This window comes from Salmo salar, chromosome ssa05, assembly GCF_905237065.1.
Source record: "Salmo salar chromosome ssa05, Ssal_v3.1, whole genome shotgun sequence".
Lineage (NCBI taxonomy): Eukaryota > Metazoa > Chordata > Actinopteri > Salmoniformes > Salmonidae > Salmo > Salmo salar.
This window is the reverse complement of record NC_059446.1, coordinates 10,056,002-10,083,627: the sequence shown is the minus strand read 5'-3', so window position 1 is coordinate 10,083,627 and position 27,626 is coordinate 10,056,002. Positions and strand designations below refer to the sequence as shown.

Below are 27,626 nucleotides of genomic sequence, written 5' to 3'. Positions count from 1 at the left end.
ATCAATGATGTATGGTAGTAAACATAACAATCCTAATCCTAATAGGTTTAACCTACTAATCTTATAGGTCTACACAGGACAGTCTAAATTGTCATCAATTATGATTGTATTGATTTCTTACAGTGTTGGCTGTGTCTATGGACAAGAAAGCTACGCAGGTGAAAACATCACCCGTATTCTGGACCGACTACTAGATGGATATGACAACTGGTTACGACCAGGATCCGGAGGTAGGCCTGTCCTCCTCTATTCTGATTTATTTTACTATATTTTACATCTACAGAACTTTTCAATGAATAAGTAGGAAATAGCATAGTTTGGCTATTACATTGTACAGAATTTTTTACCTGGTTAGTTTCTCTAAACGAATTGTTCCTAGTCTATTTACAGTTTTCCATATTTTTATGAGCAACAATTAAAATCACCAGATCCTTTTCAGGTATGATTACAGAGGTGAAAACAGATATCTTTGTCACAAGCTTTGGCCCAGTGTCAGATGTGGAAATGGTAAGAAACACTCAGCGTATTCCCACATAGGCTTACTGTCACATACATGTGCAGTATGTCGAGTAAGCAACTGTGTTTATATGTTATGTTTACACACAGTTTCTCATGCATTTATTATGCTTTATTGTCCACTGCACAGCTGCCTTATGGGTAGACTGTAGATTAGATAATGAGCCATTTAGTTTCATTAGTCTGTTTCAATACACTAACTAGGGGAGTGTCCTGGCCTGGCGGAATGTTTATTTTAGCCTCTAAATCAATATGTCAAGCAAACTGAATCTTCAAACGGATTGATAAATGAATATCTATAGGTAGTTATTGTCATAATCATCTCATCATCTCTCTGGACCGTCTTGTCGGATAAGGATTTAACTGTAGATATTTAGTTACAAACACATTTATTATGTCTATGGTTTGGAGCAGGACCTGCATTTTGTAATGTGTATTCCTCTGGCCTTCTTCAGGATTGTAGAATCTAGATTCTAGGTCTACATTCTAAATTCTAAAGTCCAGATTCTACATTCTACATTCTAGATCCAGATGTCTGGTGATCAGTCATCTAACGCCAGCCTTCTATCTCCTCCTCAGGAGTACACCATAGACATGTTCTTCCGCCAGACCTGGGTGGACGAGAGGCTGAAGTACGACGGCGCCGTGGAGATCCTGAGTCTCAACAACAAGATGGTGGATAAAATCTGGACACCCGACACGTTCTTCAGGAACTCCAGGAAGTCCATCGCCCACAACATGACCACTCCCAACAAGCTGTTCCGCATCATGCAGAACGGGACTGTCCTCTATACCATGAGGTAACCTGAGCCCCAAGCCCCTCCTCCCTGGACCCTCCTGCAGAACCTCTTCACCATGAGGTAGCCCCTCCTCCCTGGACCCTCCTGTAGAACCTCTTCAACATGAGGTAACCCCTCCTCCCTGGACCCTCCTGTAGAACCTCTTCAACATGAGGTAACCCCTCCTCCCTGGACCCTCCTGTAGAACCTCTTCAACATGAGGTAACCCCTCCTCCCTGGACCCTCCTGTAGAACCTCTTCAACATGAGGTAACCCCTCCTCCCTGGACCCTCCTGTAGAACCTCTTCAACATGAGGTAACCCCTCCTCCCTGGACCCTCCTGTAGAACCTCTTCAACATGAGGTAACCCCTCCTCCCTGGACCCTCCTGTAGAACCTCTTCAACATGAGGTAACCCCTCCTCCCTGGACCCTCCTGTAGAACCTCTTCAACATGAGGTAACCCCTCCTCCCTGGACCCTCCTGTAGAACCTCTTCAACAGGAGGTGAATAAAGACTGACTATTATTGTTATTTAACCTTTATTTAACTAGGCAAGTCAGTTAAGAACAAATTCTTATTTTACAATGACAGCCTAGGACCAGTGGGTTAACTGCCTTGTTCAGGGGCAGAACAACAGATTTTTACCTTGTCAGCTCGGGGATTTGATCTTGCAACCTTTTGGTTACTAGTCCAACGCTCTAACCACTAGGCTATTATGCTGGTGCAGTGCTGCTTTGCACAGAGGAAACCAGTTGTGTTGTGCTGTGTACACAGTTTTTACACAGATCTATATGATGAAATCAGAAGTCTAAAGTTGTGTATTCTGTGTATCTCAGACTAACCATCGTTGCTGAGTGTCCCATGAGGCTCATGGACTTCCCTATGGACGGACATACCTGTCCTCTGCGGTTCGGCAGCTGTGAGTACTCAGTCCTTCGTTTGGCTCTTTCATAAAGTAATTAGCGCTGTCAGAGTTAATCAGTTCACTTTTTTGTCATTTTATTTCACAGATGTTTTTTTTAATCGTGATTAATTGCATTGTCTAAAAAGCGATCAAAATACACTGAAAACATCATCTACACTGCTAAAAACAACAATGTGATGTCAAAACGAGTTGATATTGAGGTTAAAGAAAGTGTGCTTCGAACTGTTACTGTAGACACAATCAATCCATATTCTTGTCATGGGTTTTTTTTTGTATGAAAAAGCATAAATTACAGCTTCATTTGAGCAAATTCTGAATTTGCGATTAATCGTGATTAATCACAGCAAATCCTGTGATTTAACTCAATTAACTGTAAAAGTAACATTTTGAAATGATTGATCGTAACAAAACAGACTTTGAGCAGAGAGAGAGAGTTTGCTTCATGCACTGAAACCATAACCTTCGTATGCTTCATCTTCCTCAAAACAGTTTGCTCCATATCCCCTTTATAACGCACCGTATAAGGAACAAAGGGCCATTTCAGACGCGATCGATGTCTTGTTATTTCTGTCAACATTATATATAGGAATGGTGTGACAACTGAATGATCTTGTCGCTGTATACTTCAGATGGGTACACGAACAGTGAGATCACCTTCACCTGGAGGAAGGGTCTGGAAGCTTCTGTAGACTGTCCTCAGGAGTCTATCAGTCTGCTACAGTACGACCTGGTGGGACAGAAGTTATCCACGGAGACGTTCAAGTCCAACACAGGTAAGGACCCACAGGAGGACTGAAACCACTGGGAAGGATCTCGTTTATCAACTCAACGTTCATGATTCTCATTAGAAAACAGTCTAGGTCTTGGTATATAAGTGCCATAGTTTTTTAAATTCGATCATCATTGTTTTAAAACCATTACTTAATGGACAACATTTAATATTTTGTAGGCTAATATACAATTAGAAATTATTGGTATACCGAAAAGTGTGTGTGTCAAACTTTATATTTACAACACCTAAATTCATGAATTAATAATGGGGATAACCCATAATTTTTGTTTTACATTTACACATTTACATATTAACTGTAATATAAGTGTGTGGACAAAATGTATTTGGTATTTCCAGGAAAGCACATTAAAATGTAAAATTCAGACAAAAAGTCTGCGTCCCAAATGGCACCCTATTCCCTATGGGCCCTGGTCAGAAGTAGTGCACCCTATTCCCTATGGGCCATATGGTCAGAAGTAGTGCACCCTATTCCCTATGGGCCATATGGTCAGAAGTAGTGCACCCTATTCCCTATGGGCCATATGGTCAGAAGTAGTGCACCCTATTCCCTATGGGCCATATGGTCAGAAGTAGTGCACCCTATTCCCTATGGGCCATATGGTCAGAAGTAGTGCACCCTATTCCTCCTCCTATTCCTCCTAAGAGCTCATATTTCCTTGAACAGCCATCTAAGATGCTTAAGTGGTCAAGCCTAATGCATGCGGTCTGCCTTAAAAAAAGAACTGTGGGGCTTAGAGCCTAGAGAGTGATCCTAGAGAGAGGTGGGAGGGAGTAGGAGAGAGAGAGAGGTGGGAGGGAATACGAGAGAGAGAGAGAGAGAGAGAGAGGTGGGAGGGAGTAGGAGAGAGAGAGAGGTGGGAGGGAGTAGGAGAGAGAGAGAGATGGGAGGGAGTAGGAGAGAGAGAGAGAGGTGGAAGGGAGTAGGAGAGAGCGAGAGGTGGGAGGGAGTAGGAGAGAGAGAGAGAGGTGGGACAGAATACGAGAGAGAGAGAGAGAGAGGTGGGAGGGAGTAGGAGAGAGAGAGAGGTGGGAGGGAGTAGGAGAGAGAGAGAGAGGTGGGAGGGAATACGAGAGAGAGAGATGGGAGGGAGTAGGAGAGAGAGAGAGAGGTGGGAGGGAGTAGGAGAGAGAGAGGTGGGAGGGAATAGGAGAGAGAGAGAGAGGTGGGAGGGAGTAGGAGAGAGAGAGAGAGTTGGGAGGGAATAGGAGAGAGAGAGAGTGTTGGGAGGGAATAGGAGAGAGAGAGAGAGGTGGGAGGGAGTAGGAGAGAGAGAGAGAGGTGGGAGGGAATACGAGAGAGAGAGAGGTGCGAGGGAGTAGGAGAGAGAGAGAGAGGTGGGAGGGAGTAGGAGAGAGAGAGAGGTGGGAGGGAGTAGGAGAGAGAGAGAGGTGGGAGGGAGTAGGAGAGAGAGAGAGGTGGGAGGGAATACGAGAGAGAGAGAGGTGGGAGGGAGTAGGAGAGAGAGAGAGGTGGGAGGGAGTAGGAGAGAGAGAGAGGTGGGAGGGAGTAGGAGAACGAGAGAGAGGGGAGGGAGAGAGAGAGAGAGAGAAAGAGGTGGGAAGGAGTAGGAGAACGAGAGAGAGGGGAGGGGAGGGAGAGAGAGAGAGGGGAAGGAGAGAGAGAGAGAGTGAGATAATGTTTCTCCAGGCAGGACCCAGAAGATCTCTAGAACAGCACTGAGAGGCGAGGAGGAGGCAGTCTCGCAAAGATAGGGATGGCGTGGCCCAGATACCATAACAAGGAGGGAGAGGACGAGAGAGAGCGAGACTACAACTATTTGCACATTGCTAAATAGCTGATAATATAACACTTGAAATGTCTTTATCTTTTTGAAACCTTTTTGAGTGCAATGTTTAATGTTAATATCTAATAGTTTTGTTGTTGATGTTGTTAAATTAGTTTCTTCTCACTAGTTTGTTTATTTCACTTGCTTTGGCAATGTAGACATATGTTTCCCATGCCAATAAAGCCCATTTGAATTGAATTGAGAGAAAGCAGTGAGAGGGAGTGTTTAGACAAAGGGTCATAGTGTAGTGTAGTAGTGTTGTGATTCTGGTGCTGTCTCACACTATCTTTCCTTCCCCCGTTCCATTCTTTCTCCCTCCCTCCCTCCCTCCCTCCCTCCCTCCCTCCCTCCCTCCCTCCCTCCCCTCCCTCCCTCCCTCCCTCCCTCCCTCCCTCCCTCCCATCCTCTCCTCGCCTCTCCTCTCCTCTGTCTTTCTCTCCCTCCCTCTCTCCACTCCTCTCTTCCTCTCTCTCTCTCCCTCCATCCCTCCCCTCCTCTCCTCTCCTCGCCTCTCCTCTCCTTTGTCTTTCTCTCCTCCCTCTCTCCACTCCCCTTTTCCTCTCTCTATCCCTCCTCTCCTCTCCTGTCTTTCTCTCCCTCCCTCTCTCCACTCCTCTCTTCCTCTCTCTCTTTCTCTCCCCTCTCCCCTCCTCTCCTCCTCTCCCTCCCCTCCTCTCTCTTTCTCTCCCTCCCCTCCTCTCTCTTTCTCTCCCTCCCCTCCTCTCTCTTTCTCTCCCTCCCCTCCTCTCTCTTTCTCTCCCTCCCCTCTCTCTCTCCCTCTTTCCACTCCTCTCTCCTTCGGTCTCTCTCCTTCCCCCCTCTCCCCTCTGTCCTTCTGTCTCTCTCTCCCTCACCTCTCCTAGGCAATCAGCAATCAGTAGAGGGAGGTGTGCTCTCCACTTCTGCTAGGCAAAAAGCAATTTGGCAGAATGTTTATTTTAGCCTCTAAATCAATATGTCAAGCAAACTGAATGCTCAAACGGATTGATGAATGAATATCTATAGTTATATCAATGGGCAGGCCGTGTTATTGGCGGTTTTATCACAAAACTAAGATCGTCGCCGAAACAAAGACTGTTCTGCCATGTTGTTCTGCAGAAGGAAAGAGAGGAAGACTCTACCTAGTTATTTTCAGATCTCATGTTTGCTCTTTTTGTAGCTTTGGCAACTATGTGTCTGTTTTATTTTATTATTATTGTTTAAAAAGACCGCCTTTTTCGATCTTGTCTCATCGCTCCAACTCCCCAACGCGCTTGGGAGGCGAAGGGCCAGTCACCAGCCAAGCTGCTCTTCTTACATCCGCCCGCTTAACCCGTAAGCCAGCCGCACCAATGTGTCGGAGGAAACACCGTTCACCTGACGACCGTGGTCAGCCTGCAGGCCCCCGACCCGCCACAAGGAGTCGCTAGAGCATGTTGAGCCCCCCCCCGGCCAAACCCTCCACTAACCCGGACGACACTGGATCAACTCCCAATCAAGGCCGGTTGTGATACAGCCCAGGATCGAACCCGGGTCTGTAGTGATGCCTCTAGCACTGCGATGCAGTGACTTACATTTACATTTAAGTCATTTAGCAGACGCTCTTATCCAGAGCGACTTACAAACTTAGACCGCTGTGCCCCTCAGGAGGCCTTTATGTGTATGCAGGGTTGGGGGCTAACGGATTACATGTTAAAACAATAATACGTTACATGTAAGGGATTACAAAAAAAAAACGGTAACTGTAATTCGTTACCAGCAAAAATCTTGTAATCAGATTACAGATACTTTTGAAAAACTAGATGATTACTTCAAGGATTACTTTTAAATTCAGAAAGGATGAAAGGATGCGAGAAAAAAATATTTGAAACTTCTCTGTTTTCTCAATGACATTCAAATCAGCATTGAAAAAAGGTGCAAGTTTAAGTTTGTTCCACGTGAGTGAGTCTGACCACAAGTCAGAGACCACTATGATGACACACCAATTAAAAAAAAAGAAATATATATATATATATATATATATATATATATATATACACATACCATATACACATATACATACCATTTTTTTATTTATTTAACCTTTATTTAACTAGACATGGGTTTGATGCATGTGTGGTTCCCACCGTGAAGCATGGATGAGGAGGTATGATGGTGTGGGGGTACTTTGTTGGTCACACTGTCTGTGATTTATTTAGAATTCAAGGCACACTTAACCAGCATGGCTACCACTAACGATCTTGAGACGACAGATGCTGGGAGACAGGAAGCAAGTACAGGGTGAGGATTTAATAATAAATAGACATGAAACAAAGCAAAAACAGCATCTGGACAAGTGAAATAAAACAACTTCAATGCAGACACGGGGATGAAACTGAGGAGGTGGCAGATATAGGGGAGGCAATCAATGATGTGATGGAGTCCAGGTGAGTCTGATGAAGCGCTGGTGCGCGTAACGATGGCGACAGGTGTGCGTAATGATGAGCAGCCTGGCGGCCTCAAGAGTCAGAGAGGGGGAGCGGGAGCAGACGTTACAGTACCCCCCCCTCTAGGGGCGCCACCGGGCGTCCTACCTGGGCGAGCCTGACGGACCGGTCGAGGAGCGGGAGCCTGACGAGCCGGCAGAGGCACGGGAGCCCGACGAGCCGGCTGAGGCGCGGGAGCCCGACGAGCCGGCTGAGGCGCTGTCACGTCCTGATCATAGAGAGCTCGTATTTTTCTATGGTAGAGTTGTTCAGGGCGCGACTGGGGGGTTTTGTCTAGTTTAATTTTTCTATGTTGTGTTCTAGTTTCTTTTTTCTATGTTGGGGTTTGCGTATGATTCCCAATTAGAGGCAGCTGGTCATCGTTGTCTCTAATTGGGGATCATATTTAAGTAGTTGTTTTTCCCACTTGTGTTTGTGGGAGATTATTTTGAGTTAGTGCATGTTGCACCTCTGTCGTCACGGGTTGTTGTTTTGTTTATTGTATGTCTTGCTGAGTTTCACATGTTAATAAAGATGTGGAACGATACGCATGCTGCGCCTTGGTCTTATCCTTAAGATGAACGTGACAGGCGCGGGAGCCCGACAAGCCAGCTGAGGCATTCCCAGTTGCTTCGGCAGTGGCACCCGGACCCGATGTCACCAACAAACAAACAAAAAACTCCCTGACGCTTCCAATTGTGGTGTCTGCATTCTGTAACAGTCTTGAGACGAAAGACGCTGGGAGACGGGAAGCAGGTACAGGTTGAGGATTTAATAATAAATAGACGTGTCACGGAGGCTCTCCACACTTCCAAAGCTGACTATCTTCTCTGTTCTCATCCTCCTAGATCTATCCGCTGCCTTTGACACTGTGAACCATCAGATCCTATTCTCCACCCTCTCAGGCCTGGACGTCTCAGGCTCTGGACACTCTTGGATTGTATCCTACTTGGCATGCCGTTCCTACCAGATGACGTTGAGAGGATCTGTGTCTGCACCACGTACTCTCACTACTGGTGTCCCCCAGGGCTCGGTTCTAGGCCCTCTCCTCTTCTTTCTCTCCACCAATTCACTCGGCTTTGTCATATCCTCACATGGTCTCTCCTATCATTGTTATACAGATGACACTCAACTACTTTTCTCCTTCCTCCCTACTGACACCCAGGTGGCGACACGCATCTCTGCGTGCCTGGCAGATATCTCAACTTGGATGTCGGCCCACCTCCTCAAGCTCAACCTCGACAAGACGGAGCTGCGCTTCCTTCCGGGCAAGCCCTGCCCGCTCAAAGACGTCTCCATCACGGTTGACAACTCCACAGTGTCGCCCGCCCAGAGTGCAATGAACCTTGGCAACACCCTGTCGTTCTCTGCAAACATCAAAACAGCGACTCGCTCCTGCAGGTTCATGCTCTACAACATCCATAGAGTATGACCCTAACTCACACAGGAAGCAGCGCAGGTCCTAATTCATACACTTGTCCTCTCCCGTCTGGACTACTGCAACTCGCTGTTGGCTGGGCTCCCCGCTTGTATCATCAAACCCCTGCAACTTATCCAGAACTCCGCAGCCACCTGGTTATCAACCTTCCCATGTTCTCTCATGTCACGCCGCTCCTCCACACACTCCACTGACTTCCAGACGAAGCTCGCATCCACTACAAGACCCTGGTGTTTACCTACGGAACAGCAAGAGGAAGTGCCCCTCTCTACCTTCAGGCTATTTTAGGACAGCAGAGACCCTGACCATCTTCTGAAAACATCAGAAACCCTACCTCTTCAAACAGTATCTTAAATAGTCCTCCTCCTCACCTAGACCCCCCCCCAAAAAATTACAATTTAAAATAAAAACTGAACCAGCACTTGCACCCCCCCCCCCTGTGATATGTGGTCCCACCAAGTTTAAGTCGCTCTGGATACGAACGCCTGCTAAATGACTCTAATATAAAATAAATATGATTTGCTGATCTGTTCTGTCTTAGGGCAGGGGGTTAATCACGTCCCGTGAGCAGTCAGATACAGTATCTTCTCTATATGTCTCTAATTGGTTATATCCCTACAGCCTTTCCAGGTCCAAGGACACCCAAGGACATTAATTCTCCTCTCTTCTCCCGCCGTATCTTCTTCTCCCCGTATCAGTGTTGTGGTCTCTCTCTCCTGATACCTATTCTGTTTATCTTCCAGGTGACTACTCTGTCATGGTAGTCCATTTTCTACTACAGAGGAAGCTAGGCTACTACCTGATTCAGACGTACATCCCTCTGATTATGGTGGTGGTGCTGTCACAAGTAGCCTTCTGGATCAACAAAGAGTCTGTACCTGCACGCACTGTGGCTAGTATGATACCAACCCTCTCTCACTGTGTCTAGTATGATGATAACAACCCTCTGTCACTGTGTTTAGTATGATAACAACCCTCTGTCACTGTGTTTAGTATGATAACAACCCTCTGTCACTGTGTCTAGTATGATGATAACAACCCTCTGTCACTGTGTCTAGTATGATAACAACCCTCTGTCACTGTGTCTAGTATGATGATAACAACCCTCTGTCACTGTGTCTAGTATGATAACAACCCTCTGTCACTGTGTTTAGTATGATGATAACAACCCTCTGTCACTGTGTCTAGTATGATGATAACAACCCTCTGTCACTGTGTCTAGTATGATGATAACAACCCTCTGTCACTGTGTTTAGTATGATAACAACCCTCTGTCACTGTGTTTAGTATGATAACAACCCTCTGTCACTGTGTCTAGTATGATGATAACAACCCTCTGTCACTGTGTCTAGTATGATAACAACCCTCTGTCACTGTGTCTAGTATGATGATAACAACCCTCTGTCACTGTGTCTAGTATGATAACAACCCTCTGTCACTGTGTCTAGTATGATGATAACAACCCTCTGTCACTGTGTCTAGTATGATGATAACAACCCTCTGTCACTGTGTCTAGTATGATGATAACAACCCTCTGTCACTGTGTTTAGTATGATAACAACCCTCTGTCACTGTGTCTAGTATGATGATAACAACCCTCTGTCACTGTGTTTAGTATGATAACAACCCTCTGTCACTGTGTCTAGTATGATAACAACCCTCTGTCACTGTGTCTAGTATGATGATAACAACCCTCTGTCACTGTGTCTAGTATGATGATAACAACCCTCTGTCACTGTGTCTAGTATGATAACAACCCTCTGTCACTGTGTCTAGTATGATGATAACAACCCTCTGTCACTGTGTCTAGTATGATAACAACCCTCTGTCACTGTGTCTAGTATGATAACAACCCTCTGTCACTGTGGCTAGTATGATGATAACAACTCTCTGTCACTGTGTCTAATATGATAACAACCCTCTGTCACTGTGTTTAGTATGATAACAACTCTCTGTCACTGTGTCTAGTATGATAACAACCCTCTGTCACTGTGTCTAGTATGATAACAACCCTCTGTCACTGTGGCTAGTATGATGATAACAACCCTCTGTCACTGTGTCTAGTATGATAACAACCCTCTGTCACTGTGTCTAGTATGATAACAACCCTCTGTCACTGTGTCTAGTATGATGATAACAACCCTCTGTCACTGTGTCTAGTATGATAACAACCCTCTGTCACTGTGTCTAGAATGATGATAACAACCATCTGTCACTGTGTCTAGTATGATGATAACAACCCTCTGTCACTGTGTTTAGTATGATAACAACCCTCTGTCACTGTGTTTAGTATGATAACAACCCTCTGTCACTGTGTCTAGTATGATGATAACAACCCTCTGTCACTGTGTCTAGTATGATAACAACCCTCTGTCACTGTGTCTAGTATGATGATAACAACCCTCTGTCACTGTGTCTAGTATGATAACAACCCTCTGTCACTGTGTCTAGTATGATGATAACAACCCTCTGTCACTGTGTCTAGTATGATGATAACAACCCTCTGTCACTGTGTCTAGTATGATGATAACAACCCTCTGTCACTGTGTTTAGTATGATAACAACCCTCTGTCACTGTGTCTAGTATGATGATAACAACCCTCTGTCACTGTGTTTAGTATGATAACAACCCTCTGTCACTGTGTCTAGTATGATAACAACCCTCTGTCACTGTGTCTAGTATGATGATAACAACCCTCTGTCACTGTGTCTAGTATGATGATAACAACCCTCTGTCACTGTGTCTAGTATGATAACAACCCTCTGTCACTGTGTCTAGTATGATGATAACAACCCTCTGTCACTGTGTCTAGTATGATAACAACCCTCTGTCACTGTGTCTAGTATGATAACAACCCTCTGTCACTGTGGCTAGTATGATGATAACAACTCTCTGTCACTGTGTCTAATATGATAACAACCCTCTGTCACTGTGTTTAGTATGATAACAACTCTCTGTCACTGTGTCTAGTATGATAACAACCCTCTGTCACTGTGTCTAGTATGATAACAACCCTCTGTCACTGTGGCTAGTATGATGATAACAACCCTCTGTCACTGTGTCTAGTATGATAACAACCCTCTGTCACTGTGTCTAGTATGATAACAACCCTCTGTCACTGTGTCTAGTATGATGATAACAACCCTCTGTCACTGTGTCTAGTATGATAACAACCCTCTGTCACTGTGTCTAGAATGATGATAACAACCATCTGTCACTGTGTCTAGTATGATGATAACAACCCTCTGTCACTGTGTCTAGTATGATGATAACAACCCTCTGTCACTGTGTCTAGTATGATGATAACAACCCTCTGTCACTGTGTCTAGTATGATGATAACAACCCTCTGTCACTGTGTCTAGTATGATGATAACAACTCTCTGTCACTGTGTCTAGTATGATAACAACCCTCTGTCACTGTGTCTAGTATGATAACAACCCTCTGTCACTGTGTCTAGTATGATGATAACAACCCTCTGTCACTGTGTCTAGTATGATAACAACCCTCTGTCACTGTGTCTAGTATGATGATAACAACCCTCTGTCACTGTGTCTAGTATGATAACAACCCTCTGTCACTGTGTCTAGTATGATGATAACAACCCTCTGTCACTGTGTCTAGTATGATGATAACAACCCTCTGTCACTGTGTCTAGTATGATGATAAAAACCCTCTGTCACTGTGTCTAGTATGATGATAACAACCCTCTGTCACTGTGTCTAGTATGATAACAACCCTCTGTCACTGTGTCTAGTATGATGATAACAAGCCTCTGTCACTGTGTCTAGTATGATAACAACCCTCTGTCACTGTGTCTAGTATGATAACAACCCTCTGTCACTGTGTCTAGTATGATGATAACAACCCTCTGTCACTGTGTCTAGTATGATGATAACAACCCTCTGTCACTGTGTCTAGTATGATAACAACCCTCTGTCACTGTGTCTAGTATGATGATAACAACCCTCTGTCACTGTGTCTAGTATGATGATAACAACCCTCTGTCACTGTGTCTAGTATGATAACAACCCTCTGTCACTGTGTCTAGTATGATAACAACCCTCTGTCACTGTGTCTAGTATGATAACAACCCTCTGTCACTGTGTCTAGTATGATAACAACCCTCTGTCACTGTGTCTAGTATGATGATAACAACCCTCTGTCACTGTGTCTAGTATGATGATAACAACCCTCTGTCACTGTGTCTAGTATGATAACAACCCTCTGTCACTGTGTCTAGTATGATGATAACAACCCTCTGTCACTGTGTTTAGTATGATAACAACTCTCTGTCACTGTGTCTAGTATGATGATACCAACCCTCTGTCACTGTGTCTAGTATGATAACAACCCTCTGTCACTGTGTCTAGTATGATAACAACCCTCTGTCACTGTGTTTAGTATGATGATAACAACCCTCTGTCACTGTGTCTAGTATGATGATAACAACCCTCTGTCACTGTGTCTAGTATGATGATAACAACCCTCTGTCACTGTGTCTAGTATGATAACAACCCTCTGTCACTGTGTCTAGTATGATAACAACCCTCTGTCACTGTGTCTAGTATGATAACAACCCTCTGTCACTGTGTCTAGTATGATGATAACAACCCTCTGTCACTGTGTCTAGTATGATGATAACAACCCTCTGTCACTGTGTCTAGTATGATAACAACTCTCTGTCACTGTGTCTAGTATGATGATAACAACCCTCTGTCACTGTGTCTAGTATGATGATAAAAACCCTCTGTCACTGTGTCTAGTATGATAACAACCCTCTGTCACTGTGTCTAGTATGATGATAACAACCCTCTGTCACTGTGTCTAGTATGATAACAACCCTCTGTCACTGTGTCTAGTATGATGATAACAACCCTCTGTCACTGTGTCTAGTATGATGATAACAACCCTCTGTCACTGTGTCTAGTATGATGATAACAACCCTCTGTCACTGTGTCTAGTATGATAACAACCCTCTGTCACTGTGTCTAGTATGATAACAACCCTCTGTCACTGTGTCTAGTATGATAACAACCCTCTGTCACTGTGTCTAGTATGATAACAACCCTCTGTCACTGTGTCTAGTATGATGATAACAACCCTCTGTCACTGTGTCTAGTATGATGATAACAACCCTCTGTCACTGTGTCTAGTATGATAACAACCCTCTGTCACTGTGTCTAGTATGATGATAACAACCCTCTGTCACTGTGTCTAGTATGATGATAACAACCCTCTGTCACTGTGTCTAGTATGATAACAACCCTCTGTCACTGTGTCTAGTATGATAACAACCCTCTGTCACTGTGTCTAGTATGATAACAACCCTCTGTCACTGTGTCTAGTATGATAACAACCCTCTGTCACTGTGTCTAGTATGATGATAACAACCCTCTGTCACTGTGTCTAGTATGATGATAACAACCCTCTGTCACTGTGTCTAGTATGATAACAACCCTCTGTCACTGTGTCTAGTATGATGATAACAACCCTCTGTCACTGTGTTTAGTATGATAACAACTCTCTGTCACTGTGTCTAGTATGATGATACCAACCCTCTGTCACTGTGTCTAGTATGATAACAACCCTCTGTCACTGTGTCTAGTATGATAACAACCCTCTGTCACTGTGTTTAGTATGATGATAACAACCCTCTGTCACTGTGTCTAGTATGATGATAACAACCCTCTGTCACTGTGTCTAGTATGATGATAACAACCCTCTGTCACTGTGTCTAGTATGATAACAACCCTCTGTCACTGTGTCTAGTATGATAACAACCCTCTGTCACTGTGTCTAGTATGATAACAACCCTCTGTCACTGTGTCTAGTATGATGATAACAACCCTCTGTCACTGTGTCTAGTATGATGATAACAACCCTCTGTCACTGTGTCTAGTATGATAACAACTCTCTGTCACTGTGTCTAGTATGATGATAACAACCCTCTGTCACTGTGTCTAGTATGATGATAAAAACCCTCTGTCACTGTGTCTAGTATGATAACAACCCTCTGTCACTGTGTCTAGTATGATGATAACAACCCTCTGTCACTGTGTCTAGTATGATAACAACCCTCTGTCACTGTGTCTAGTATGATGATAACAACCCTCTGTCACTGTGTCTAGTATGATGATAACAACCCTCTGTCACTGTGTCTAGTATGATGATAACAACCCTCTGTCACTGTGTCTAGTATGATAACAACCCTCTGTCACTGTGTCTAGTATGATAACAACCCTCTGTCACTGTGTCTAGTATGATAACAACCCTCTGTCACTGTGTCTAGTATGATGATAACAACCCTCTGTCACTGTGTCTAGTATGATAACAACCCTCTGTCACTGTGTCTAGTATGATGATAACAACCCTCTGTCACTGTGTCTAGTATGATAACAACCCTCTGTCACTGTGTCTAGTATGATGATAACAACCCTCTGTCACTGTGTCTAGTATGATGATAACAACCCTCTGTCACTGTGTCTAGTATGATAACAACCCTCTGTCACTGTGTCTAGTATGATGATAACAACCCTCTGTCACTGTGGCTAGTATGATGATAACAACCCTCTGTCACTGTGTCTAGTATGATGATAACAACCCTCTGTCACTGTGTCTAGTATGATAACAACCCTCTGTCACTGTGTCTAGTATGATAACAACCCTCTGTCACTGTGTCTAGTATGATAACAACCCTCTGTCACTGTGTCTAGTATGATAACAACCCTCTGTCACTGTGTCTAGTATGATGATGACAACCCTCTGTCACTGTGTCTAGTATGATTATAACAACCCTCTGTCACTGTGTCTAGTATGATGATAACAACCCTCTGTCACTGTGTCTAGTATGATAACAACCCTCTGTCACTGTGTCTAGTATGGTGATAACAACCCTCTGTCACTGTGTCTAGTATGATGATAACAACCCTCTGTCACTGTGTCTAGTATGATAACAACCCTCTGTCACTGTGTCTAGTATGATGATAACAACCCTCTGTCACTGTGTCTAGTATGATAACAACCCTCTGTCACTGTGTCTAGTATGATGATAAAAACCCTCTGTCACTGTGTCTAGTATGATGATAACAACCCTCTGTCACTGTGTCTAGTATGATAACAACCCTCTGTCACTGTGTCTAGTATGATAACAACCCTCTGTCACTGTGTCTAGTATGATGATAACAACCCTCTGTCACTGTGTCTAGTATGATAACAACCCTCTGTCACTGTGTCTAGTATGATAACAACCCTCTGTCACTGTGTCTAGTATGATGATAACAACCCTCTGTCACTGTGTCTAGTATGATGATAACAACCCTCTGTCACTGTGTCTAGTATGATAACAACCCTCTGTCACTGTGTCTAGTATGATGATAACAACCCTCTGTCACTGTGTCTAGTATGATAACAACCCTCTGTCACTGTGTCTAGTATGATAACAACCCTCTGTCACTGTGTCTAGTATGATGATAACAACCCTCTGTCACTGTGTCTAGTATGATGATAACAACCCTCTGTCACTGTGTCTAGTATGATAACAACCCTCTGTCACTGTGTCTAGTATGATGATAACAACCCTCTGTCACTGTGTCTAGTATGATAACAACCCTCTGTCACTGTGTCTAGTATGATGATAACAACCCTCTGTCACTGTGTCTAGTATGATAACAACCCTCTGTCACTGTGTCTAGTATGATGATAACAACCCTCTGTCACTGTGTCTAGTATGATGATAACAACCCTCTGTCACTGTGTCTAGTATGATGATAACAACCCTCTGTCACTGTGTCTAGTATGATGATAACAACCCTCTGTCACTGTGTTTAGTATGATAACAACCCTCTGTCACTGTGTCTAGTATGATGATAACAACCCTCTGTCACTGTGTTTAGTATGATAACAACCCTCTGTCACTGTGTCTAGTATGATAACAACCCTCTGTCACTGTGTCTAGTATGATAACAACCCTCTGTCACTGTGTCTAGTATGATAACAACCCTATGTCACTGTGTCTAGTATGATGATAACAACCCTCTGTCACTGTGTCTAGTATGATGATAACAACCCTCTGTCACTGTGTCTAGTATGATGATAACAACCCTCTGTCACTGTGTCTAGTATGATAACAACCCTCTGTCACTGTGTCTAGTATGATAACAACCCTCTGTCACTGTGTTTAGTATGATAACAACCCTCTGTCACTGTGTCTAGTATGATGATAACAACCCTCTGTCACTGTGTCTAGTATGATAACAACCCTCTGTCACTGTGTCTAGTATGATAACAACCCTCTGTCACTGTGTCTAGTATGATGATAACAACCCTCTGTCACTGTGTCTAGTATGATGATAACAACCCTCTGTCACTGTGTCTAGTATGATGATAACAACCCTCTGTCACTGTGTCTAGTATGATAACAACCCTCTGTCACTGTGTCTAGTATGATAACAACCCTCTGTCACTGTGTCTAGTATGATAACAACCCTCTGTCACTGTGTCTAGTATGATAACAACCCTCTGTCACTGTGTCTAGTATGATAACAACCCTCTGTCACTGTGTCTAGTATGATGATAACAACCCTCTGTCACTGTGTCTAGTATGATGATAACAACCCTCTGTCACTGTGTCTAGTATGATAACAACCCTCTGTCACTGTGTCTAGTATGATGATAACAACCCTCTGTCACTGTGTCTAGTATGATAACAACCCTCTGTCACTGTGTCTAGTATGATGATAACAACCCTCTGTCACTGTGTCTAGTATGATGATAACAACCCTCTGTCACTGTGTCTAGTATGATAACAACCCTCTGTCACTGTGTCTAGTATGATAACAACCCTCTGTCACTGTGTCTAGTATGATGATAACAACCCTCTGTCACTGTGGCTAGTATGATAACAACCCTCTGTCACTGTGTCTAGTATGATGATAACAACCCTCTGTCACTGTGTTTAGTATGATGATAACAACCCTCTGTCACTGTGTCTAGTATGATAACAACCCTCTGTCACTGTGTCTAGTATGATAACAACCCTCTGTCACTGTGTCTAGTATGATGATAACAACCCTCTGTCACTGTGTCTAGTATGATAACAACTCTCTGTCACTGTGTCTAGTATGATGATAACAACCCTCTGTCACTGTGTCTAGTATGATGATAACAACCCTCTGTCACTGTGTCTAGTATGATAACAACCCTCTGTCACTGTGTCTAGTATGATAACAACCCTCTGTCACTGTGTCTAGTATGATGATAACAACCCTCTGTCACTGTGTCTAGTATGATAACAACCCTCTGTCACTGTGTCTAGTATGATGATAACAACCCTCTGTCACTGTGTCTAGTATGATAACAACCCTCTGTCACTGTGTCTAGTATGATAACAACCCTCTGTCACTGTGTCTAGTATGATAACAACCCTCTGTCACTGTGTCTAGTATGATAACAACCCTCTGTCACTGTGTCTAGTATGATGATAACATCCCTCTGCCTTTTTCTTGAATTGAGAGAGACAGAGAGACAGAGGCAGAGAGAGACAGAGGCAGAGAGAGACAGAGGCAGAGAGAGACAGAGAGACATTTCAAACAGAGATAATGTTAGATGGTTGGCTGCTACTTCCTGAGCAGTAGATGAGACGATTAAAAATTATGTGGACCTGACAGAGACAATGGAATATTTTGGCAATTGAATGTTCACTCTGTCTCTCTCTCTCGCTCACTCTCTGTCTCTCTGTCTGTGTCTCTCTCGCCTCTACCTCTCCTTCGCTCTCTGTGTCTCTCTCCCTCGCTCTCTCTCTGTGTGTCTCTCTCTCTCTCTCTGTCTGTTTCTCTCTCTCTCGCTCTCTCTCTCTCTCTCTCTCTCTCTCTCTCTCTCTCTGTCTCTGTGTCTGTGTCTGTCTGTCTGTCTGTGTCTCTCTCGCTCTCAATAGTGTTCCAAAACTTAATTCAGCCTACACTGTATATCACTTCATATACCCAATGCATGATGTGACTGGGAGAGACTGTATCCAATGCATGATGTGACTGGGAGAGACTGTATCCAATGCATGATGTGACTGGGAGAGACTGTATCCAATGCATGATGTGACTGGGAGAGACTGTGTCCAATGCATGATGTGACTGGGAGAGACTGTGTCCAATGCATGATGTGACTGGGAGAGACTGTATCCAATGCATGATGTGACTGGGAGAGACTGTATCCAGTGCATGATGTGACTGGGAGAGACTGTATCCAGTGCATGATGTGACTGGGAGAGACTGTATCCAATGCATGATGTGACTGGGAGAGACTGTGTCCAGTGCATGACGTGACTGGGAGAGACTGTGTCCAATGCATGACGTGACTGGGAGAGACTGTGTCCAATGCATGATGTGACTGGTCGAGACTGTATCCAGTGCATGATGTGACTGGGAGAGACTGTATCCAATGCATGATGTGACTGGGAGAGACTGTATCCAATGCATGATGTGACTGGGAGAGACTGTATCCAATGCATGATGTGACTGGGAGAGACTGTGTCCAATGCATGATGTGACTGGTCGAGACTGTATCCAATGCATGATGTGACTGGGAGAGACTGTATCCAATGCATGATGTGACTGGGAGAGACTGTGTCCAATGCATGATGTGACTGGTCGAGACTGTATCCAATGCATGATGTGACTGGGAGAGACTGTATCCAATGCATGATGTGACTGGGAGAGACTGTGTCCAATGCATGATGTGACTGGGAGAGACTGTATCCAATGCATGATGTGACTGGGAGAGACTGTATCCAATGCATGATGTGACTGGGAGAGACTGTATCCAATGCATGATGTGACTGGGAGAGACTGTATCCAATGCATGATGTGACTGGGAGAGACTGTATCCAATGCATGATGTGACTGGGAGAGACTGTGTCCAATGCATGATGTGACTGGGAGAGACTGTATCCAATGCATGATGTGACTGGGAGAGACTGTGTCCAATGCATGATGTGACTGGGAGAGACTGTGTCCAATGCATGATGTGACTGGGAGAGACTGTATCCAATTCATGATGTGACTGGGAGAGACTGTATCCAACGCATGATGTGACTGGGAGAGACTGTGTGTATACAGAGGCTCTGAGAGGGAACAGGCAAACGAGCCACAGATATAGGGTTGCAGATGTAATCCTCTCTCTATCTCTCTCTCTCTCTCTCTCTCTCATACAATAGTGTTCTAATTCTGTTTCTATGGTCTCCATCTCCCCCTATCCTAACAACCAACAGGCATCACCACGGTCCTCACCATGACAACCCTCAGCATCAGCGCCCGCCAGTCTCTGCCCAAGGTGGCCTACGCTACAGCCATGGACTGGTTCATCGCTGTGTGTTTTGCCTTCGTGGCGTCTGCGCTCATCGAGTTCGCCGCTGTCAACTACTTCGCGACGCTGGAGGCCAACAGACTGAAGAAGAAGAAGAACGCCAGGCAGAAAAAAATGGAGGTCCTGGCTGAAGCAAGTTATGATGAGGAGGATGATGAGAGTGCTTCATCTGTAAGTTATTTACTGGACGGGTGGATGGCTTGACACACTCACAAATACACAGACATGGTTAGGGTTGGTAGCTAGGGGGTCTACACTATGCAGCTGTAACGAGCAGCATTCACCAAGGCTGGCTATCTCCGTTCAACTACAGAACACCATCACAAAGACTGTCCCCGTTCAACTACAGAACACCATCACTAAGACTGTCCCCGTTCAACTACAGAACACCATCACTAAGACTCTCCCCGTTCAACTACAGAACACCATCACTAAGACTGTCTCCGTTCAACTACAGAACACCATCACTAAGACTGTCCCCGTTCAACTACAGAACACCAACACTAAGACTGTCCCCATTCAACTACAGAACTCCATCACAAAGCCTGTCCCCGTTCAACTACAGAACACCATCACTAAGACTGTCCCCGTTCAACTACAGAACACCATCACTAAGACTGTCCCCGTTCAACTACAGAACACCATCACTAAGACTGTCCCCGTTCAACTACAGAACACCATCACTAAGACTGTCCCCGTTCAACTACAGAACACCATCACTAAGACTGTCCCCGTTCAACTACAGAACACCATCACTAAGACTGTCCCCGTTCAACTACAGAACACCATCACTAAGACTGTCCCCGTTCAACTACAGAACACCATCACTAAGACTGTCCCCGTTCAACTACAGAACACCATCACTAAGACTGTCCCCGTTCAACTACAGAACACCATCACTAAGACTGTCCCCGTTCAACTACAGAACACCAACACTAAGACTGTCCCCATTCAACTACAGAACTCCATCACAAAGACTGTCCCCGTTCAACTACAGAACACCATCACTAAGACTGTCCCCGTTCAACTACAGAACACCATCACTAAGACTGTCCCCGTTCAACTACAGAACACCATCACTAAGACTGTCCCCATTCAACTACAGAACACCAACACTAAGACTGTCCCCATTCAACTACAGAACTCCATCACAAAGACTGTCTCCGTTCAACTACAGAACACCATCACTAAGACTGTCCCCGTTCAACTACAGAATACCATCACTAAGACTGTCCCCGTTCAACTACATAACACCATCACTAAGACTGTCCCCGTTCAACTACAGAACTCCATCACTAAGACTGTCCCCATTCAACTACATAACACCATCACTAAGACTGTCCCCGTTCAACTACAGAACACCATCACTAAGACTGTCCCCGTTCAACTACAGAACACCAACACTAAGACTGTCCCCGTTCAACTACAGAACACCATCACTAAGACTGTCCCCGTTCAACTACATAACACCATCACTAAGACTGTCCCCGTTCAACTACAGAACACCATCACTAAGACTGTCCCCGTTCAACTACAGAACACCATCACTAAGACTGTCCCCGTTCAACTACAGAACACCATCACTAAGACTGTCCCCGTTCAACTACAGAACACCATCACTAAGACTGTCCCCGTTCAACTACAGAACACCATCACTAAGACTGTCCCCGTTCAACTACAGAACACCAACACTAAGACTGTCCCCGTTCAACTACAGAACACCATCACTAAGACTCTCCCCATTCAACTACAGAACTCCATCACAAAGACTGTCCCCGTTCAACTACAGAACACCATCACTAAGACTGTCCCCGTTCAACTACAGAACACCATCACTAAGACTGTCCCCGTTCAACTACAGAACACCATCACTAAGACTGTCCCCATTCAACTACAGAACACCATCACTAAGACTGTCCCCGTTCAACTACAGAACACCATCACTAAGACTGTCCCCATTCAACTACAGAACACTATCACTAAGACTGTCCCCATTCAACTACAGAACACCACACATTAAATAATAATGTACACAGTTGTCATGCTCTCATATCTTTGTGGACGTAGCTAGCTAGATAGCTATATGCTATATGCTATATTCTACATGCTATATTCTACATGCTACATGCTACATGCTATATGCTAATCCAGTAAGCTACTATGTATGGAAGGCTGGCGTCCTGCGAGAGCTTGATCACGTCTCAGTAGTGTCAGGCTCATGGTTAGATGTTTCTAATGAGTGTGAAAATAAACAGAGCACAACTAGGAGCTCAGAGCTAAAGGCTTGAATCCCAAATTACACCCTGTTCTCTATGGGTCCTGGTCAAAAGTAGTGCACTATATAGGTTATAGTGTGCCATTTGTGACTCAGCCTTAGAGTACTGAGCTCCTCCCTGAGTAATCTCCTTCTTCTTATGGGCATCCACCCCTAACCCTCCACCCCTAACCCTCCACCCCTCCTCTACATCCACCCCTAACCCTCCACCCCTAACCCTCCACCCCTCCTCTACATCCACCCATAACCCTCCACCCCAACCCTCCACCCCAACCCTCCACCCCTAACCCTCCACTCACCCCTAACCCTCCACCCCTAACCCTCCACCCCTCCTCTACATCCACCCCTAACCCTCCACCCCTAACCCTCCACCGCAACCCTCCACCCCAACCCTCCACCCCTAACCCTCCACCCACCCCTAACCCTCCACCCCTCCTCTACATCCACCCCTAACCCTCCACCCCTAACCCTCCACCCCTCCTCTACGTCCCACCCTAACCTTCCACCCCAACACTCCACCCCTCCTCTACATCCACCCCTAACCCTCCACCCCTCCTCTACGTCCCACCCTAACCTTCCACCCCTAACCCTCCACCCCTCCTCTACATCCACCCCTAACCCTCCACCCCTCCTCTACGTCCCACCCTAACCTTCCACCCCTAACCCTCCACCCCTCCTCTACGTCCCACCCTAACCTTCCACCTCCAACACCCCACCTGTCCTCTACATCCACCCGTAAACCTTCAACCCTATTCTACCTCCACCATCACCCCCTTTCCCCCTGCCCCCATCAGAGAGTGGGGGCCTGATGAAGAGGTATAACTCCATAGCCCAGAGTGATCCGTTGCCCATCTTCCTGCTGCAGGGTTCAGCTGTGCCCCACATCTCAGCGCGGGCTGGTACCAGCCCCATAGACCAGTACTCCCGCATCATGTTCCCCCTGGCCTTCGCACTCTTTAACCTCTTCTACTGGATCATATACCTGGGCAAGGACACCATGGAACAGGCCAGGTATGGGTTAAACTATTAGGACAGCATGGAACAGGCCAGGTATGGGTTAATAAACTATTAGGACAGCATGGAACAGGCCAGGTATGGGTTAATAAACTATTAGGACAGCATGGAACAGGCCAGGTATGGGTTAATAAACTATTAGGACAGCATGGAACAGGCCAGGTATGGGTTAATAAACTATTAGGACAGCATGGAACAGGCCAGGTATGGGTTAAACTATTAGGACAGCATGGAACAGGCCAGGTGTGGGTTAATAAACTATTAGGACAGCATGGAACAGGCCAGGTATGGGTTAATAAACTATTAGGACAGCATGGAACAGGCCAGGTATGGGTTAAATTATTAGGACAGCATGGAACAGGCCAGGTAGGGGTTAATAAACTATTAGGACAGCATGGAACAGGCCAGGTATGGGTTAATAAACTATTAGGACAGCATGGAACAGGCCAGGTATGGGTTAATAAACTATTAGGACAGCATGGAACAGGCCAGGTATGGGTAAATAAACTATTAGGACAGCATGGAACAGGCCAGCTATGGGTTAATAAACTATTAGGACAGCATGGAACAGGCCAGGTATGGGTAAATAAACTATTGACATTAAAACTCAACTCTGGACCGCAAAGCCAGTTCCACTGTTTTGTTCTCTAATCAGGGACTGGTTTAGACCAGGGGCCTCATTTATAAAACTGTGCGGAGGATTCACGTAAAAATGTGGCTTATGGACGAAACACAGAAAGTGCTTACGCACAGAAATGTCTGATTTATAACAGTGTGTGCACAAATGTCCAACGCTGGTTTCCCTTTATAAATCCCAATCAACTCCAAATTTGGCGCACGTCTTGTGCCACCCTTTTAACGCCCATAGTTGCCTGTAGATAGTCAGTGAAATGCCCCTAACTAATATTCATCCATACTGACATGACAGAAAGGCAAAAAAAAGGTAACCTAGTGTGAAATGGAAATTCTTGTTGGGGAGGTTGAAGCAAGAAAGAAAAAAAATGTTTAGTGGACAGTGTGGGCATTAAATGCCAAAAAGGCGTTAGTGGCAGCATGTTGCGGACGCTGTGAATGCTGCTGGCTCAGAAGAAAAAAGTGTAGGCCAAAAGGCGCATAGCCTTACACAGACAAAGTGTGTGCCACGGGCGGAGGAAAGGGGACACCAGGGGGACACGGACGTGCCAGACGCACCGGATGATCCAGGTATGTCATTTGTATTCCCTCGTTTGAAAAGAGTAAACCAAATGCATTCAAGTTTAAACATTTATTTACCAACAATTTACATTTTATATTATTTTTAGTCGCCGAGTGTTCCAGCGGGGTCGGTGGTGCTGCAGCTGAGCAGGAGCTGAGTGTTCCAGCGGGGGCGGTGGTGCTGCAGCTGAGCAGGAGCTGAGTGTTCCAGCGGGGGCGGTGGTGCTGCAGCTGAGCAGGAGCTGAGTGTTCCAGCGGGGTCGGTGGTGCTGCAGCTGAGCAGGAGCTGAGTGTTCCAGCGGGGTCGGTGGTGCGCAGCTGAGCAGGAGCTGAGTGTTCCAGCGGGGTCGGTGGTGCTGCAGCTGAGCAGGAGCTGAGTGTTCCAGCGGGGTCGGTGGTGCTGCAGCTGAGCAGGAGCTGAGTGTTCCAGCGGGGGCGGTGGTGCTGCAGCTGAGCAGGAGCTGAGTGTTCCAGCGGGGTCGGTGGTGCTGCAGCTGAGCAGGAGCTGAGTGTTCCAGCGGGGTCGGTGGTGCTGCAGCTGAGCAGGAGCTGAGTGTTCCAGCGGGGGCGGTGGTGCTGCAGCTGAGCAGGAGCTGAGTGTTCCAGCGGGGGCGGTGGTGCTGCAGCTGAGCAGGAGCTGAGTGTTCCAGCGGGGGCGGTGGTGCTGCAGCTGAGCAGGAGCTGAGTGTTCCAGCGGGGGCGGTGGTGCTGCAGCTGAGCAGGAGCTGAGTGTTCCAGCGGGGGCGGTGGTGCTGCAGCTGAGCAGGAGCTGAGTGTTCCAGCGGGGGCGGTGGTGCTGCAGCTGAGCAGGAGCTGAGTGCGCCCAGCCCCGGCGTCTCCACTGCACCTCGTACGTCACAACCCTCCAGCGGCCGTGTCCTCGCAGATGCAGTCCTGCAAACACATAGAGACACCGTCGACGCTATTAACGAGATTTCCAAGGAGTTGAAGGAAATAAATGTTTTGACATAAGCTGTACATTGAAAGAATTACTCAGTGTTATGTTTCATACCTTGTTCTTACAAGCGACGCATCACATTCACACGCTGGCGCACGGCGCCGCCTTTGGTCACCATAGCAGCACGCGCTCCAGCAGGTATCTCACTGGTCACCCCCAAAGCCAATTCCTCCTTTGGTCGTCTTTCCTTCCAGTTCTCTGCTGCCAATGACTGGAACGAACTGCAAAAATCTCTGAAGCTGGAGACTCATATCTCCCTCACTAGCTTTAAGCACCAGCTGTCAGAGCAGCTCACAGATCACTGCACCTGTACATAGCCCATCTGTAAACAGCCCATCTATCTACCTCATCCCCATACTGTATTTATTTATTTATCTTGCTCCTTTGCACCCCAGTATCTCTACTTGCACATTCATCTTCTGCACATCTACCATTCCAGTGTTTAATTGCTATATTGTAATTACTTTGCCACCATGGCCAATTTATTGCCTTAACTTACCTCATTTGCACTCACTGTATATAGACTTTTTGTTTTCTTTTTCTACTGTGTTATTGACTGTATGTTTTGTTTATTCCATGTGTAACTGTTGTTGTGTGTTGAATTGCTATGCTTGATCTTGGCCAGGTCGCAGTTGCAAATGAGAACTTGTTCTCAACTAGCCTACCTGGTTAAATAGAGGTGAAATGAAATAAATAAACGCCTGGGGATCGGGGCCAACAACCAACCCTTCAGGGAGCAAAGCCACATTCCTGTAACACATTATGTAGCACAGCACACGCCCTCAACGTCGCAGGCCTTTTCAGGCTTGTATAAAAGGTTTCCGCCGGAGGAATCGAGGCAGCGCCATCTGCCCTTCAGAAGTGCTCCACAACAGCGTGTACCTGGCAATGGCACACGTTGTAGTTCCTCTTCGCTCTGTGGGTTGGAGAAAGGGGTGAGCAGCCACCGCTTGAGGGGGATATCCACTGTTGCCTGCAAGGTTAGTGAATGGGTTAGGCACTGCAGTAGAGAAATTGCAATTGATTTAATATTTCTACATTACTCAACGGTACCTAGAAGCCAGCCACCACGCACAGCTCCGGCCTCAAGTCTGCGCCCAACACTACTGTTTTGCCATATGAATGAGACATGGGTTGACCCAGACCACTACGCTAGTACCATGTCCGCATCACATGATGATTTGGACATTAATGGAATGAAAATGCGTTCAGTTAATGCAAATTCATTCGCATTCGGTGCCCTTATAGCAACATGAGTGCAGTCAATAGCACCGATTACATTTTGGGAAACTGGACATTGCTGCAAATTGCACTTTTTATTTTATTTTATTCACCCACCGTGTAAGGTAACTTTATGTAGAGGTGCATCAAGCCAATTATACCTCCTAACACGTTTGGCATAACGCGGCTAAAGGTTGGCTGAGAGATCCCTGACCGGTCAGCCGGTTGCCAGAAATCCGAGGGTTGTCAGGACTTGACATGGGACAGGCACGGCTTGGTTTCGGCTGGTGCGTCTCCATAAACCTGGACCCACTACAGCACAGAGATCCAAGAGAATGGCTCTTGGTAATCGGAACCGGATCATAAGCCACTCACTCGGAGGACCTGAGCCCTAGGACCATGCCTCAGGACTACCTGGCTTGATGACTCCTTGCTGTCCCCAGTTCACCTGGCCGTGCTGCTGCTCCAGTTTCAACTGTTCTGCCTGCAGCTATGGAACCCTGACCTGTTCACCGGACGTGCTACCTGTCCCAGACCTGCTGTCCCAGACCTGCTGGAACCCTGACCTATTCACCGGACGTGCTACCTGTCCCAGACCTGCTGTTTTCAACTCTCTAGAGACAGCAGGAGCGGTAGAGATACTCTCAAAGATCGGCTATGAAAAAGCCAACTGACACTTACTCTTGTGTTACTGACTTGTTGCACCCTCGACAACTACTATGATTATTATTATTTGACCATGCTGGTCATTTATGAACATTTGAACATCTAGGCCATGTGCTGTTATAATCTCCACCCGGCACAGCCAGAAGAGGACTGGCCACCCCTCATAGCCTGGTTCCTCTCTAGGTTTCTTCCTAGGTTTTGGCCTTTCTAGGGAGTTTTTCCTAGCCACCGTGCTTCTACACCTGCATTGCTTGCTGTTTG

The 27,626-nt window shown here is 45.9% G+C and overlaps 1 protein-coding gene across 1 annotated transcript; it reads left to right on the top strand.

Moving 5' to 3' along the window:
* Window positions 1-130: 130 nt before the first annotated feature.
* Window positions 131-25,642, top strand: LOC106604218 (gamma-aminobutyric acid receptor subunit alpha-4). Its single transcript, XM_045717880.1, has 8 exons — window positions 131-230; window positions 440-507; window positions 1,096-1,316; window positions 2,132-2,214; window positions 2,850-2,993; window positions 9,426-9,578; window positions 19,943-20,208; window positions 23,178-25,642. Exons 2-8 carry the CDS (start codon window positions 442-444, stop codon window positions 23,340-23,342), a joined length of 1,098 nt encoding a protein of 365 aa, XP_045573836.1. The 5' UTR covers window positions 131-230; window positions 440-441; the 3' UTR covers window positions 23,343-25,642.
* Window positions 25,643-27,626: the final 1,984 nt, after the last annotated feature.